The 16,911-nt window shown below is 40.8% G+C and overlaps 1 protein-coding gene across 7 annotated transcripts in view; it reads left to right on the top strand.

The window, feature by feature from the left end:
- TJP1 (tight junction protein 1) overlaps positions 1-16,911 on the top strand; it is a 163,328-nt gene that overhangs the window by 116,475 nt on the left and 29,942 nt on the right. For all 7 annotated transcript variants that reach the window (XM_010843257.1, XM_010843258.1, XM_010843262.1 and 4 more), the window contains exons 6-10: positions 2,650-2,753; positions 3,337-3,505; positions 3,708-3,855; positions 15,690-15,829; positions 16,761-16,866. In XM_010843257.1, coding sequence (XP_010841559.1) covers positions 2,650-2,753; positions 3,337-3,505; positions 3,708-3,855; positions 15,690-15,829; positions 16,761-16,866 — 667 coding nt within the window. The remainder of the gene's footprint in view (positions 1-2,649; positions 2,754-3,336; positions 3,506-3,707; positions 3,856-15,689; positions 15,830-16,760; positions 16,867-16,911) is intronic.

Genomic DNA, 16,911 nt, shown 5'->3' with positions numbered 1-16,911 from the left:
CTCAGGTAGTCACAGTCCATACCAGAAGAGTCTGGTGGGCGCCTCGCAGCACTGCTGTGGGTGTGTCTCTCCCACACAGGAAAGCACTGTGTGACAGCTTTGACGAAAAGGCGCAATAGTCTCTCCAGCTTGGCTTTGATTTGCTTTCCCGAAACCTGAAGCATCCCCTCCTCACAGCTCCTGCTCCCTTGTCCACGGACTCCTTAGTCAGACGGTCTGTGTTCAGAAATGCTGCTTCTCGTTCACCACGCACGCTTCAGCCCCCTCTCTGTACCTGCTCCCAGGACTAGTCACTGCCCCCCACTTCAGTATCTGGTGGGTGCTCTGGTATCTGCTCCTGGAACTGGTCACACTGAATCCAGTAGGAATTTCCAGTCTGTATCTTACCTTTTCAGCACCATTTCATAGTTCACCACTCCATTTTTTCATGTTTTCTTTTGGCTTCTGCAATGCTGCGGGTGTCAGGGCTTCCCCCACCTTCTGTAGCCTTGGCAAGCTCATTATATTCATCCTACCTTCCAGTGTTCTGTGATTTTTTTCCTGGGGTGTTGAGGAGCTCTCATGATGGTGCAGCTCCTTCCCCACGCCTGTGTGCACCCCAGGGTCCCGGCTGGCTCAGACCTGTTCACTGAAGCATCCTCCATGGCCCTCAGACTCAGCACATCTCCAGCAAAACTCCCGTGTCCCTCTTGGAATGTTTCCTCATGTTTCTTACACAGTAGCCCATTGATTGTCCTTCTGCACCTGGTGTCTCAGGCCAGCCACACTCACTGTGGCATGATTACCTGCGCCGCTGTCTGCTCGGCTTCCCTGTGTCTGCTGAGTGTGCAGCCGCCCTGCTGTCCTGCTCCTCCCTTCTCCACCCCCACCCCTCATCCAGGCCACCAGCACCTTCTCTTCTCCCATCGTTGCTGACATGTGATAAACAGTATGTGTTAGTATGTAAAGTTGTGTATATCTGAGGTGTGCAGTGTGATGCTTGAGGTGCATACACACTAGAAAATGATCACTACTGTCAAGTCAACTCACATGGGTTTTGGCGGTGGGGTGGTGGGGCTCACTGAGGAGCACCACACCGCCCTTTCTTAACTGGACTCACTCACCCTTGTGAGCTCATCCCTGGGGCTCCTGTTGGTTCTGCTCCTTGGGTTACAGGGCCTCTGGGGCGCTGCTGTGCCTGACTCTACCTACACTTAGGCTTCATCAAACTTGCCTCGTCTTCCTTCATGCCTTCTGCTGTGTCTGTTTTTAGCCATTCTGTTTGTGCCACTGCCCGCCCCCCCCCACACACACACACACAACCTCACTCTTCAGCTTTAGTGGCAGTGTTTCTTAGATGGAGCGTCAGCTTTAGTGTTTGCTTCTCGGGGCCGAGGGGGAGGTGCCCTCTGTGACCCTCCCCTGGCACAGAGTGCTGTACTGCCTGGTCTGAGCTCCACCGAAGCTGGACTGTGGTGACATCCTTTCCCTGCTGCCAGAGCACGGGGCTGCCTCTTGCTGCTTTTCTCTGTAGAGCCTCCCACGTCCTTCATATTTACCAGAGAAATACTTGGGATAAATGATTCTTTCATATACAGGAAATATTTCAGTCATCTCTGTATGGGCCATTTATAATTTTTTTTTCCATTTATAATTTTTAAATCCTAAATAAGGACAGTCTTTTAATCAACACTTTATTTCTGAGAGATATGATGACTGTTTCTGAAGCACAGAGTAGACTGTGTAGATTCTGTAAAGTCTTTTTTTTTTTTTTTTGTCCCAGTTATTTTTGTCAACACTCTTTATATGTTTACCTTAAGTTAAACTGTAACTTTGATGTAGCTTCTAAAAGCCTGAGTAGCAAGTCTTAGCCCACCTTAAAAATAACACTTATTTCCCTTCTATTTTTCTTGCTCCCAGTTAGATTCCTAACACAACCAGGAGCAATCTTGTTCCTATAGACATTATACTGATTGTATATTGTTCTAATTTTAAAAAAATAGTCCATCGCTCTGCAGGCCCCTGGATGGGTTTTTGGACTCTGCTGGTAATATCTTTAGTTCTGACTGCTCCCCTGCCCACAGGTCCTGTTCCTGCTGCTGCATCCTGGGTGCTCTGCTGGCTGCTGGAAGGACTGGCATCCTTAACTGCTCCCCTCTCTGCTCGGCTCCTTCCAGGCCCTAGTTCTAGTGGCTCGTGCTGATGTTCTGCATATGCCTCTCGGAGTTGGATGGGTTTAGGACCCAAAATCCTCTTCTGTAGGAACTGGGGGAAACAAAAATTGTATACACATGGTAATACAAGTCATCACTAAAATCATTGAGCTTCCCAGGGTATTTGTTTTCAGAATTGTTATCATTAAACTTTCTAAGAACCTTGTGCATCAGCCTGACAGGTCAGAGGGGATGGTCTTCTCTTCAGTCCTCTCTCTCTGCACAGTGAGGGCATGAGTGTCAGTCTGCTGTTGGACCACGGACTTGCCCTGTGCTTTCACACTGATGGTGACAATTTCTGATGACACGAGGAAATGTCTTCTTTGCAGGAAGGCCAATAACTTATTGATTGTACTTAAAAACTTTCTTTATGCAGTGATTATTTGTTTCATACTTTTAAACTCTATTTAAGTGTCTTGGGATTTTACACTAAAGACATTTAAATATATTATTTCAGAATATGGTCTTCGATTGGCCAGCCATATATTTGTGAAGGAAATTTCACAAGATAGTTTGGCAGCAAGAGATGGCAATATTCAAGAAGGCGATGTTGTATTGAAGGTATAGTCATGTTCTTAACATTTTGATGAACTGCAATAGAAACAAGTTCTAGTGTGACCACATAGCTCCTTTTCATATTTGAATGGATTTTTCCAAGAAGAATTAGAAATCAGTATTTGGGGGACGGTATAGCCTGCCATGACTGTTACTGCATGTCAAGACTGATGCTTTTCTTTGGGCGTTGTGTTGTCCTGGAGAATTAATAGCTCCAGAAGCATATTATTCACTAACAGGAGTTACTTTGTAGACAGATTTGCCTGTTGTTCCACTTTAAGTGGTTTTGATGACTCCTCCAGATGTTACTGAAATGTCAGCTTTATTGGTTTGCTCATAAGTCACAGAAAGTGACCAGGAAGAGGTAGAGGGTGTGATGTGGGCTCCTCTGGCAGAGCAGCTGTGTAGTGAGTGTAGTGAAGGTTTATCATTTCGGGAAGGAGTACTTTGATAGTTTAGGAAAGTGTAAAGGGAATATTTTAGCTCTCAGAGCAAGCCTGGGAGCAGCTGAGATATTGCTGTCCATGTCTAAGTTAATGCTTGTATTTTTGTCATTTAGCTTCAAACTACAGTTTCTTTTCTGTTGCAGATAAATGGTACCGTGACGGAAAACATGTCACTGACAGATGCGAAGACGCTGATCGAGAGGTCTAAGGGCAAGTTAAAGATGGTGGTTCAGAGAGATGAGCGGGCTACCCTGCTGAATGTCCCTGACCTTTCTGACAGCATCCACTCTGCTGACGCCTCTGAGAGGGACGGTGAGTGTGGTTCTGTTTCTAGAGACCCTCAAGGTGATCTGTTGCTTAAAGTGGGAAGGTCGGACATGTTTGAGTTTAAGTTAATGCTTAAATCCACCATTGTATGGGAAATTGTATTTAGTAATTTATTTCCTTTATCATTGGAGTGCCTTATATTTTACTATAATCTTGGGAAAATAAACAGCACCCTTTTGTTTAACAGATATTTCAGAAATCCAGTCACTGGCATCAGACCATTCAGGGCGATCCCACGACCGGCCTCCCCGTCACAGCCGCTCTCGGTCTCCTGACCAGCGGTCCGAGCCTTCTGACCATTCTAGACACTCTCCACAGCAGCCCAGCAGTGGCAGGTAATCACTCTCTGTTGTGTAAAGTAAAACAGTGGTGTGTGTGCTTGATGCATGCTTCTGGTTTTGCTTAGAAATAAAACTAGAAGATAGATTTTCTTTTGATTACTTAAATTTGCTTTGTGTTTCTCCATCAGTTTATGTATTTCTTACCTGGAATAACAGAAGTCAGTCAAAAATGTTTTAGGTATGTGATCCAAATCTTGTCACCACTCACCTCTGTCTTAGTGGCTCAAAACTACTGTAGATAGTATGTAAATGAATAGACATGGCTGTTTTCCAGTAAAACTTTATTTTTAAAAATACAGTTGGCTCTTGGCTGCAGTTTGCTTAGCTACTGCATTAGAAGATGCTAACAAGTTTTAGGACAAATTAAATGTGTATGGTAGTATCTTTTAGTGGAGATTAACCTGGACTTTTGTTTTTCCCTTTAAAGTACACTGTGTGGTATTTATTTATGTCAAAGGGTCTGCCATGCTAGTATTATGTGACTTACCTGAGTTTATGTTCTGAGGGGGTCACATGCACATTTGAGAATCTGAAAAAAAAAAGATGATCTTTCTCTCCAGAAAGATGCACATTCACAGATACATGTAGCATTTTATGTAAGATTTCTGGACGTGCTCAGGGCTCTGTTGGCCAACAGTGGACCTAGGTTTTAGCAGCAGTCCACGTGGAGCTCTTCTGTGTGCACTTAGTCAAGTCCAGAGCTGACCAGTTTAAGATTCACTGTGATTGTTTGTGACTGACTTGCATGAAGGTGGTGTTCACCTAAGCCATGAAATCACTAAAATTGCCAAGAGAAACAAGAGATAGAATGCCCAGAAGTGGATACAGCGAGTGTTTCCCAAGGATGCTGAGGAAACAAATGAGAAGTACCTCCCGGAAGAGAGCTTTCCTGAAGACTTTCAGAAATCACCCTGACACAGTTGTTGCACACTGCTGATTTTAGCTATTTGTGAATCTGATTCTTTCTGAATTTCAGATTTTAGATTTATAAATTGTATTAACCCTGATCTTTGTAATTAACATTATAATGATTTTTTAAGGAATATTATAGTACGTTACATGCAAAACTGACTAATAACCAATTACTAATTTTAACTGCTGTACATTAACATCTTAATTCTGAAAATCTTGCTGACATGGCGCATCCCTTACCTGGAAAAGGACGGCTGCCCGCAGCACATACACAGCAATAGAGCTGACACCCAGATGAGTCATGGGGCGTGGTGCAGTCCTAACACAGTTCTCTCTCCTAGAAGCCAGGCTAGCAGCAATCAGTTTGGACATGATTTTCCTTTAAAAAGAAAGAAAGAAAGACTCATGAAAATTTTGGCCATTTGTATCTATTGTAACCAAATTCTAAACTTTAGATAGGTCTTTTTAGTACCTACATTTTTTTCATTTAGATTTCCTAAATATTTGGCATCTGTAACTTTAAATGTTGAAGAGGGTTAAAAAAATTTTTTTTTAGGTGTCTTCCTATTATATTGGAGTGTTTTACTTCTCTTGAGAGCCTCAAGTATTCTTATAGGTGACACCAGTTATATGAGATCTTTGAAAAATATAGAATCTTGGGCCTGCTTCTGAGTTCATCTGGGATGGAGGCAGGGAATAATACTTTAAGTTTCTAATATAATAGCATTCTCTTCTGCATGTTACCACATAGCAGATCCTAAGGAGAAGACAGTATTTTGGCTACAGAAGACAAAAAGTCTGCAGATTTATTTTCATGTTTGTGCTGATAATATAATTCCTGAAACTTTAACCTGCCTAAAGGCAGGATGAAAAAATAGTACCAGTTGCTTAAAGGTTTTATTTCCTCCATAAAGTTACTATTAAAATCCAAACAACTGTGCAATTTTAATTTAGAGTGTCCTTGCATTTTGAGAAACACTTTAGATATCAGTTCAGTCACTCAGTCATGTCTGACCTTTGCGACCTCAGGGATTGCAGCACTCCAGGCTTCCCTGTCCATCACCAGCTCCCAGAGTTTGCTCAGACTCATGTCCGTCAGTCAGTGATGACATCCAACCATCTCATCCTCTGTCGGCTTCTTCTCCTCCTGCCTTCAATCTTTCCCAGCATCTTTTCCAACGAGTCTGTTCTTTGCATCTGGTGGCCAAAGTATTGGGAGTTTCAGCTTCAGCATCAGTCCTTCTGATGAAGATTCAGGACAGATTTCCTTTAGGATGGACTGGTTGGATCTCCTTGCAGTCCAAGGGACTCTCAAGAGTCTTATCCAACACTACAGTTCAAAAGCATCATTTCTTCGGTGCTCAGCTGTCTTTATAGTCCAACTCTCACATCCATACATGACTATTGGGAAAACCATAGCTTTGTCTAGACAGACCTTTGTTGGCAAAGTAATGTCTCTGCATTTTAATATGCTGTCTAGGTTGGTCATAACTTTTCTTCCAAGGAGCAAGCGTCTTTTAATTTCATGGTTGTAGTCACCATCTGCAGTGATTTTGGAGCCCCCCCAAAATAAAGTCTGACACTGTTTCCCCATCTGTTGGCCATGAAGTGATGGGACCGGATGCCATGATCCTAGTTTTCTGAATGTTGAGTTTTAAGCCAATTTTGTAATTCTCCTCTTTCACTTTCATCAAGAGGCTCTTTAGTTCCTCATTGCTTTCTGACATAATGGTGGTGTCATCTGCATATATGAGATTATTGATATTTCTCTTGGTAGTCTTGATTCCAGCATGTGTTTCATCCGTCTTTAGATATAGTATGAGAGTAAAATCCTAGTATAAAAAACACCATGGAACGTCCTTGTGTTGTTTAAACAGATGCTTTTGTTTTACAAATGTTATAATTCTGCAGTTTAAAAAGTGATAGAAAAAGACAAGTGAGAAAAGTTTGTTTAGTGTGTAAAACACTACTGCCTCCCCTGGATTTCTGAATATCTCTGTGTTTGTAAGACTGCAGTTACCTGCAGAGAATAGTAACCTTCATTTTGTCAGAAATGGAGCAACCTTCTGTTGTCAGAAGCAACAGAATGCAGTCATCTCTTTGGACTTTGAAGCCAGTTTTCCTGGGTTTGAGCCCCAGCCTGTCATTGGTTACTTGCACCACCTTGAATCCCTCTCTGAGCTTTAGTTTCCTCATTTGATGTAAAGAAGGCATCATACACCACAAAGTTGTGAAAGGTGATTGGAACACCTGGCCCAGATATTAGCGGCTTCCTTTATTACAGTGATTGGTAGTAGGAGCAGTTCATGCTGTAGACTGTCCACATGTGCTTTCCTGTGTGCTCACATTGACCATTTCTAAGACGATTTCCTCATTCCGTAGGCTAGTCATTTAAGCTAAGGATAAAGTCCAGGGTTATGTTGTTGACAAGAGAATTAAAGCCTCTTGGCCTTTAAACAGACTCAAGTGTTTGCCCTTCCTGGAGTAGAGAAAGAAAGGGAAGGTTACTCAAGGGAACAGAAACCTTTAGAGCCTTCCCTTGTGACCTAAGTAGGTTCCTCTGCTGCTGCTGCTAAGTCGCTTCAGTCATGTCCAACTCTGTGCGACCCCATAGACAGCAGCCCACCAGGCTCCCCTGTCCCTGGGATTCTCCAGGCAAGAACACTGGAGTGGGTTGCCGTTTCCTTCTCCGATAAATGAAAGTGAAAAGTGAAAGTGAAGTCGCTCAGTCGTGTCCGACTCTTAGTGACCCCATGGACTGCGGCCCACCGAGGTCCTCGGTCCATGGGATTTTCCAGGCAAGAGTACTGGAGTGGGGTGCCATTGCCTTCTCCAGATTCCTCTACATGACGTTCTTTTCTTAGAGAGCTGAGTTCCGAGCACAGCACACGTGCTCACTTCTTATAATCACATGAACAGTGTACCCTTGTCGTTGTCTAGAACGGCAGCTGGCAAACTGCAGCTAGTGGGCCAGATCCAGCCTGCTGCCTGGTTTTGCAAATAAAGTTTTGTTGGAACCCATCCTGCAGTGTCATAACCGTGAAAAGTTGGCAGAGAGTGCCTGGCCCACGGAGCCATTTACAGAAAAAGTCTGCCAGTCCCTCCCTGGTCTAGGATGTTAAAATAGTTTTGTTTGTAAATTAAAAAATAATATGTGTGTAGAGAGTGTTAATTGGAGAAGGAAATGGCAACCCACTCCAGTGTTCTTGCCTGGAGAATCCCAGGGACGGGGCAGCCTGGTGGGCTGCCGTCTCTGGGGTCACACAGAGTCGGACACGACTGAAGTGACGCAGCAGCAGCAGCAGAGAGTGTTATTACAGTGATTTTGTTAAATCACTTGATGCTTGTTGCTAGGTTCTGTATATTTTATTCAATGTTGTTCCACTGCCTGCTCTGGACTGAGACTCTGCTCAGGATGGAGCTGGGAGCCTCACTGGGGCACTGCCTCGTTCTGATTGACAGGAATGTCAGTAAGGGGGCTGGCTCATCACTATAGAGTATTCGAGGTGCAGAGGGATACCCTTCCTTCTTAGTTTTTCTTCAGTCATTCCTTACTAAAAGTTGTTCATTTCTTCAGAAATTACACTTGCAGAATGATGGGTCTGTTTTCTTTCTAATTCAGGTGGCTAGGTTACTTTGTTGTCACCATCAAACCAAACGAACACGCAGGAGGAGAATCTCTGTGCAGACTGATAGGCATCATGAAAGCTGCTTGTCACAGTGAGCAGTACAGGCATTATTTCTTCAAAAGCATACACCACATGTATTTCTAGAAAATGTTGCAGTGTATAAAGAACAGATTTTAAATTGTGAGAGCTTAGCTTGCAGATACAGTCCAGTGAATGTATGGTGGTCATTCCTTGCTCTCTCAGCACGCACAGGGGCAGCTCTCGCTTCTCTGCCTGAGCACCTACCCAGAATCTCCATAGTGCTCACTCTGCCTTGCTCACCCTCTAATCCACTATGCCATGCTGTAATTTTTGAGTTGCTGTCGAGGAGAAACTGCAGTGTGTAATATCTGTGTGTTTGCATATATAACTTAGGGGATTAACTGGTGGGAGCATTCTGAGTTATCAGACTTGATTGCACCTTGGTTTTTCTTCCTCGTATGTGTTAGGGGCCCACCGTGCTGAACTCTGTCAGTGGAGAAGAACTTGGGAGCCTGGTTTAAGTTACTTTCTGAGTTTCTGTTTTTTACTATTAGGGTCGAGATACTCCAGTGGTCGTTCAGTTCAGTCGCTCAGTTGTGTCCAGCTCTTTGCGACCCCGTAAATTGCAGCACGCGAGGCCTCCCTGTCCATCACCAACTCCTGAAGTTCACTCAAACTCAGTGTCCATCGAGTCGGTGATACGACTCATCCTATGAAAGCAACTTTATACTTTCATTTCAGAAACATTTATCGCATGCAGGTTGGCAAGAACTACATAGTTTAAAATGAAAACAAAAACTAGGTGCCCTTTAAAGACCACTGGTAAGGGCACCTGGTTTTTTGTTTTCATTTTAAACTATGTAGTTCTTGCCAACCTGCATGCGATAAATGTTTCTGAAAGGAAAGTATAAAGTTGCTTTCGTAGGATGAGTCATTTCTTAGGTAACAGGAAATGGGCTTTATAAAAGGATGTTTTATTACAGTGAACATTCAGCCTCAGTTTATTTTCTATATTCAGATTACTTTTAAATAAGATATAACCAGTCTCTTGGGAGGTGTTTGAGAGCTAGAAATCAGAAATAAAATTTGAAGAGTTGGTAGTCTGGTATATTTCATCAGGGTCCAAGAAACAGCACAGTTTCAGCAGAACAGGTTTAATATAGAGAGGTTAAATATAACAAGATTGAAGCGACAGAGGATTAGCCAGTAGGAAAGGAAAGAGAACTCTGAAGAATGTGAGGATCACATATGAGGAGGTTAACAGCAGTGGTGCTGAGGTGGAGCCCGCCCCACGTGCCTGAGGCTCACTATGGGGTGTCGTTGGGTGGACTTACAGGGAACCTGCCCTCTGAGGGCCCAGGGAGAGCAGTGCTTGAGGACCTGTCTTGTCAGAGACCAAGTGCCTGAGCACCCTCGGAAGTGTCAGAAAGCTGCTGCCGCTGAGCCGCCCTTTCCCAGTATGCGCCACCTGGGGCCTGCCTGCCTACTAAGGGGACCCGGAGGAGAAAACCCCTTCCCCTGTCCCTATTTCTCCATGCCCCTCTGATCCAGCTGCCTGCCCTCTGCCTGCACTAAATGGCCCCAGACAGCTGTGACTTCACACCTGAAGTCTTGCTCTTAAAGCCATCTGTTACTGATCTGGTTGAGTGTGTGTTATATCTGCTATTCTCACACAGAGTTGACGGGATAAGACTTAAGGCTCTGTTTCCATTGAGTTTGTTTATGTGACTAAAAACTCTCTCAGAGACTCTGTCTTAACAGTTGTCTTCCACAGAACTTTGGGGCTTCCCAGGTGGCGCTAGTGGTAAAGAACCCGCCTGCCAATGTAGGAGACATAAGATTCTCATCCCTGGATCAGGAAGATCCCCTGGAGGAAGGCATGGCAACCCACTCCAGCATTCTTGCCTGGAGAATCCCATGGACAAAGGAGCCTGGCGGGCTGCACTCCATGGGGTCACAAAGGGTCAGACACGACTGAGCAGCTAACACTTTCAAATACACTCTGGAGTTTGATGGCTGAGTACACCAAAAAACAATGGGTGAAGTGAAGTGAAGTCGCTCAGTCGTGTCCGACTCTTTGCCACCCCATGGACTGTAAGCCTACCAGGCTCCTCCATCCCTGGGATTCTCCAGGCAGGAATACTGGAGTGGGTCACCATTTCCTTCTCCAGGAGATCTTCTCAACCCAGGGATCGAACCCTGGTCTCCATCGAACCCTGGTCTCCCATATTGCAGGCACTGCGCTTTACCATCTGAGCCACCAGGGAAGCTCCTAATTTATGATTACTTACTGATTTATTTGTAATTATGATTACTTTATGGTTTATGATTCTTAATATTTTAAGTATATTGAGTTAAAATGTATTATTTGATTTCACCTCATTTATTTAATATGAGTTTTAGAAAATTTCAAGCTACATAAGTGACTTTCTTCATGATTCTGTTAACAGCATGGCTCTAGATCTATATGTATTGAATAATGCCTCCACCTTTTGGTAGATAATGGAAATGCACTAAAAAGAACAATGATTTTTTAAAATGTTGATCATGTGAACAGTTTAATAGAATGATGTGAGTTCCACTGATCTGCAGTGTTAAGGTGTAGTAATTACATTAATGAAAGGTGGTAGTCAGAAGAGAATGAAAATTAGCCAAAAATGAAATACTTGTGGAATTTTTGTGTGCTGTATGGAGCAGGAGCCCTATTATAAGGCCTGGTTACCACTGGGGAGGATGGTCACATTAAAATATTATCTTTGATTCTTAGTTATCATCAGTGTTACTTAGTCATGTTGTAGATTCAGGAAGTTTTTTTTGTTTTGTTTTGTTTTTCAGTTAAAGGAAAGGAAGAAAATCAATTGGAATTGGAAATTGTTTTTTAAACTTGCAACTTAAAAAAAAAAATCTGTTGGTGCGTGTGAGCTTTCTCTGGTTAGAGAGAGTGGGAGCTACTCTCTAGTCATGGTGTGTGGGCTTCTCAATGCAGTTTTCTCTGGTTTGGAGTACAGGCTTCAGTAATTGTGGTACACGGGCTTATTTACCCCGTGGCACATGGGATCTTCCCAGACCAAGGATCAAACCCTGCATTGGTAGGCAGATTCTTAACCACTAGACCACCAGGAAAGTCCAGAAATGTGATCTTTATTAAACAGATAGTTTTAAGCCAGTTGCAAAGCAACAGAATTTGTAGAACTATTAAAATTATGTAGTTATTTAACCTTGATCTCTTCAAAATGTTCATATGTACATTTGTATTTTTAGAGTAAAAAATGCAAGAAGAATTTACTATTTTGTATTGCCCTTTTTATTATGAATCACCTAGAACAGTTTGCAGATAGCTTAATTGTGTTTATTTATACTTAGACTAATTGTATGTGAGACTAACACATAGTGTCAGTTCCTCAGCCAGTGTCTGAGTCTTTGCAACCCATGAACTGTGGCCCACCAGGCTCCTCTGTTCATAGAGTTCTCCAGGCAAGAATAGTGAGTAGCTCAGTGGAGTGAGTAGTCATTCCCTTCTCCATGGGATCTTCCCAACTAAGGGACTGAACCTGGGTTTCCCATATTGCAGGCACATTCTTTACCATCTGAGCCACCAAGGAAGCCACCCCATTATTACATAAGCAGTGGCTAAAAAGTTTAACTTTTTATGATTTAAAAGTAGTTCATTCTGGTTTGAGCTAGAAAATATCTTGGCATACATGTGTGTGTGTGTATATTTTACTAAAAGACTGTTTTACTTACATGCAGCTCTTTTAATATATATTATTTAAAACTGGAATACCCCCTCCCCAGAGTAGTTAAATTAACTTAAAAATAGAACTCTGAAAACTTTTCTTATAAAAAAAGCATATGTTTTAATCTTTCTGGAGAACATCAGGAAGAAATGTTTTTCCTGGTAAGGGACTGCTAATAATATGGACTATGGAATTCTTTAAAGTTAGACTTAATTTCATCTTTAAATAATCATTATTTTAAAATAAAACTTTTCAGTCTTTCATAAGAAGATGTGACCTTATGGACTATAGCCCACCAGTCTCCTCTGTCCATGAGATTTCCAGGCAAGAATACTGCCATGCCACCTCCTCCAGGGCATCTTCCCCACCCAGGGATTGAACGCATGTCTCCTATGTCTACTGCATTGCAGGCAGATTCTTTACTGTCTGAGCCACCTGAAAATTGAAACAGTCAAGATAAATCTAAGGTTTCTCTGGGCTGCTGTTGTATCTGCTTCCCCCTTTATGAACCGCTGTCACCCGCATCTGTCTGGTAATTCTGCACATGGGGTGTGTGTGTGTGTGTGCGCACACGCACGTGCAGCTGTGGGGAAAAGTGGTCTTTAATACCTCAGTGGTGTCTCACCACATGTATTCTGCCATTTGTTCTTCACATTTTGTTTGGGGGCTATTTTCCTATCTCTAGTTACAACACTGTTTCATTGTAAGTTTAAGATTTTAGTTTTTTATCTTCAATTATGAAAGCATTGTATGCTCATTAGAACAAGTGACACAGGCCACAGCCACCAACTCCACTACATCTGGATCTCAGATTTGAAGTAAGCTTTTCTCTGTACTTGGGTCAATGTTTAGCATCATATAGAGAGTTTCTGTGTGTTTTGCAAAGAATTTTAAAATATCATGCTCTGCACGTTATTCCCCAGTTGTTAGCTTATTTCACATAACACAAGGTAAGCATCCTTTTAGCTTTTTCATTTGATCAGAAATTTTCCATATTATGGAAAGTCTGTTTCTAGGTCTTTTTCATTTTTGTCCATGGGTTCATATATTGGCTTTTTTAACTGTTAAAATACTTAAAACATGTGTTGGCATTTAAAATTTTTCATGGTTAGTGCCAGATTACTTTTCAAAAGTAGTGTTTACATTTTTTCTTGCTCTTAAAATTGAAGTATATTTAATTTAGAATGTTAGTTTCAAGTGTGTAGGAAAGTGATTCAGTGATACACACGTGGCAGTGCTTTCGTTTGTTTCTCAGAATTCCATGTGTACCAGTCTAATGGCTGCAAAATGGTGACTTCTTATCAGTTGATTTCCTGACTAGTGGAACTGACCATCTTTTTGTGATATTATCCATGTCGAATTTCTTGTTTAGTATATTTCTGGTTCATTTATGTTGCTCATTTTTCTGGGGTGTTGTTTTTTCATGGCTTTTGAATTTTTAACTTGCATTTTAGGGAGATCTCCCCTAGTCTAGGTTTGTATAGATGTATAATTTTTAATGCTATTGTTGTAGAGATATTTTTACTTACTTTACTATTTTCATTTCCATCTGATTATTGAGGATATTTAATTCTCAATGTAATTAAAGTTATTTTAATTCAAATAATTTTTAATATTCTTTTATACTCACTAAAGTGTTCTGCCAGTATTTCCAGGAGCATTATTGCATGATTCTGTCATCTGAGTCTTCAGATAATGGTAAATAACAGTAATGTTGGCAGGTGTCACTGTGCTGTTACTGATTTTAGAGCAAATAGATTCAGTGTTTCACTACATAATATGATAATAGCTCTTGGTTTCGGAAAATAATTTCATTATTATGTTGCCTGATCTTTGCTTTATTTGTGACTTTTATTAGGAATGGCTGTTGATTGTTTTCACATGCTCATTTGACCAGTATTAACTTTTTCTGTAATGTTTGAATAGAATTATGTGGTAGACTTTTAATGCTGAACTAGTCTTGCACTCTTGAAACAGCCCTGCTGTGACTACTGTATCAGTATAATAATCCTCTAATACAGTATTTTATTTGGAATTTTCCCCTCCATTTATCTTTTAAAATATTTTTGTCTTCTCATTTGGTACTGTTAATTGTCAAGATTTGGGTGTTAAGCTTCTGTTAGCCTAAGGTTGAATTGCTAATCAACAGAAAGTTGAAAAATACTAAAGATAGGTACATGAGATTTTTATGATACTGTTCTATGTATGTATGTATGGGATTTTCTACAATAAAAAGTCTTTAAAAAGTGAGTTAGGGAGCTTTCTATATTTTTCTACGATCTAGGATGATTGAAGAAAAATATTAGGTTTTTTAGAGTTGGGAGAACTCAGCCATAAAATCTTCTATCAATACGTTAAATGGTAGATCTTGATTTATCTTTTTATGTGAAGCATATGTATTGGCCTTTATATATATATAAAGTTCACTTTTTATAGTTTGTATTTTTCTGGGGGAACTGTTGATGGGCACTGAGTTTTGTTTATTGCTAGTTGAGCTGCTATCAGAGTAAATGTTTTTATAAAATCTTCTTGGACATGTATGTGTGTGTTTCTTCAGGATAAATCTAAGAGTAGGATTCCAGGTTTTTGTGTATGTGCATTTTTGTTGTTGTTTTGATAAATAACTCCTATTTTTTGCTCAAGTAGTAGTACACTTTTTTTGTGTTTACACTTATTTCCACTGTCCTTTTCCAAATGTCTGTATCTCCATATCCTTCTTACGGCTTGATATGATTGGAGAACTCTCACAAGTAGTAAGAGCTCTAGTTTTTTGTATTTGCATTTTTCTCATTACTAGTGAGGTTGAATATTTTTTGTTTATTGTCTGTGTTTATTCACTCTTCACTGGTGAATTTCTTCTTCCTAGTAGTTATTTTTTTCCTGAATTGTCTCTTTTAAACTGATGTATAGTTCTCATATAGTCTAAATATCAAATCCTTATTATATGTATTATTGGGTCAATGTGTAGTTTTAAATTGAACTTCTGTTACATATTGTTTGGTCAAATTGCTAATATTCAGTTGTTTGAACTTAAAATTCATTTGGTTCTACATATGACATTTTTTCCAATTATTTTCACACCTTTTAAAGCTTTTTATGTATTTACTTGATATATTATGGCTTTTGTTAATTGAGACTTACTTTAAAAGTATTTTTGATAATAAAAATTAGGACTTTATCTGAAATTGATTTACTTCTATGTCATTAATACACGTAGTCAGCTAGGTTTTCTAGATTAGTGAACAGTTCTGACACTGCTTATTACACACTGTTTTGTTCCAGCACCTTTGGCCTGATGCTTCCATGATAAACTTTGGTCCTGCAGAAGTATCTCTCCATTTTCTGTTTTTCTACATCGATCTGTGGCAGTGCTACTCTAGTTTTAATTACTGAGTTTTTTTACAGTATTTTGGTGTTTTTTAGAGCAAGTCCTTTGTCACCCTTTCCTGACATTGTCTTGGCTGTTCTTGTGCTCTTTACAAATGATTTTCACCATGTGCTCATAACTTTGTGTTTTACTAATGTACAGTCTCCGGAGCAGAGAGGAAGAGAGAATTTCTAAACCAGGGGCTATCTCGACTCCGGTAAAGCATGCAGATGATCATACACCTAAAACAGTGGAAGAAGTTGTAGTTGAGCGAAATGAGAAACAAGCACCCAATCTTCCAGGTAAGCCTCGCCTATGAAATAGGAAGTGCAGAAAACATTCAGTCAGATTAAACTGTTTTACAGTTTACAGAATTATATTTACAGGAGATACAAAAATGCAGTTATTACTACTGCTACTATTGTTGTTACCTACTACCCATGTAGGTAACTACCCATGGAATTTTTCTGTATTTCCAGCATTTTTATGTGGATAGGAGGTCACTGTAGATGAGTAGGCATTCTTGAAAGTTTTTCAAATTTTCTACATAGAAATTATTCGTGGTTCACAGCTGTTCACAGTGAGTGAGGTTGTTTTTCAAACACTGCTCATTAAAGGGAAACATTAGATTGACTTCAGATACTTTTAAAAGTTATCTTGCCAGTGGACAGTGTTTTCAGAAACCCTTTATGAAGTGTACCTTGCCGAGCTGGATACGAGACCAGACGTGAAAACCTGCAGGGTTCTGAAATCCTGAAGGGTTGCTTGAAAGGCCTAGAGGTTCCGATTCTATTGTCCCTCAGGTCCTTCTCCCCAAACCTCTTTTCTGCTCTGCTTGCTTAGTCGCAGGAATGTGTATATTTAAAAATAAATTTTACAATAGTTAAGAAAGTGACAGTCCCAGCAGAGAAATGTAGGGATTCTCTCTTCATACATTCTTCTGTTATTCTTCCCTAAAAAGTAGATTTTTTCAGACTTCAACAGCTGGAGCTATGGAAAGCACAGGTGACCATGTGATGTGCATACATGTTATAAAGATATCAGAATATCTGACTATAAAATGTACCCTGATAGATGCATATGTAGTATATATGTCCCTGATCAGGTTCTCTGAACTTCCATTTTCACTGTATTTTGCAGACTTTTCATTGTTTGGTTATGCAGTGGTTGCTTGCACTGTTATTCCATTTTGTACAGTGTTTCCTGCACAGTTTAGATTTTCTCTTCTTTCAGAACCAAAGCCTGTGTACGCACAGGTAGGACAGCCAGACGTGGATTTACCTGTCAGTCCATCTGATGGCGTCCTGCCCAACTCAACTCATGAAGATGGCATTCTTCGGTAATGTGGCTTTAAACTTGTGTTGTTTTCTCTGCCTGTTACTGA

This window comes from Bison bison, unplaced genomic scaffold (genome assembly GCF_000754665.1).
Source record: "Bison bison bison isolate TAMUID 2011002044 unplaced genomic scaffold, Bison_UMD1.0 scf7180017864181, whole genome shotgun sequence".
In the NCBI taxonomy this organism is placed as follows: domain Eukaryota; kingdom Metazoa; phylum Chordata; class Mammalia; order Artiodactyla; family Bovidae; genus Bison; species Bison bison.
Note: the sequence above shows the minus strand (reverse complement) of the source record. Positions and strands in the feature narration are given on the sequence as shown.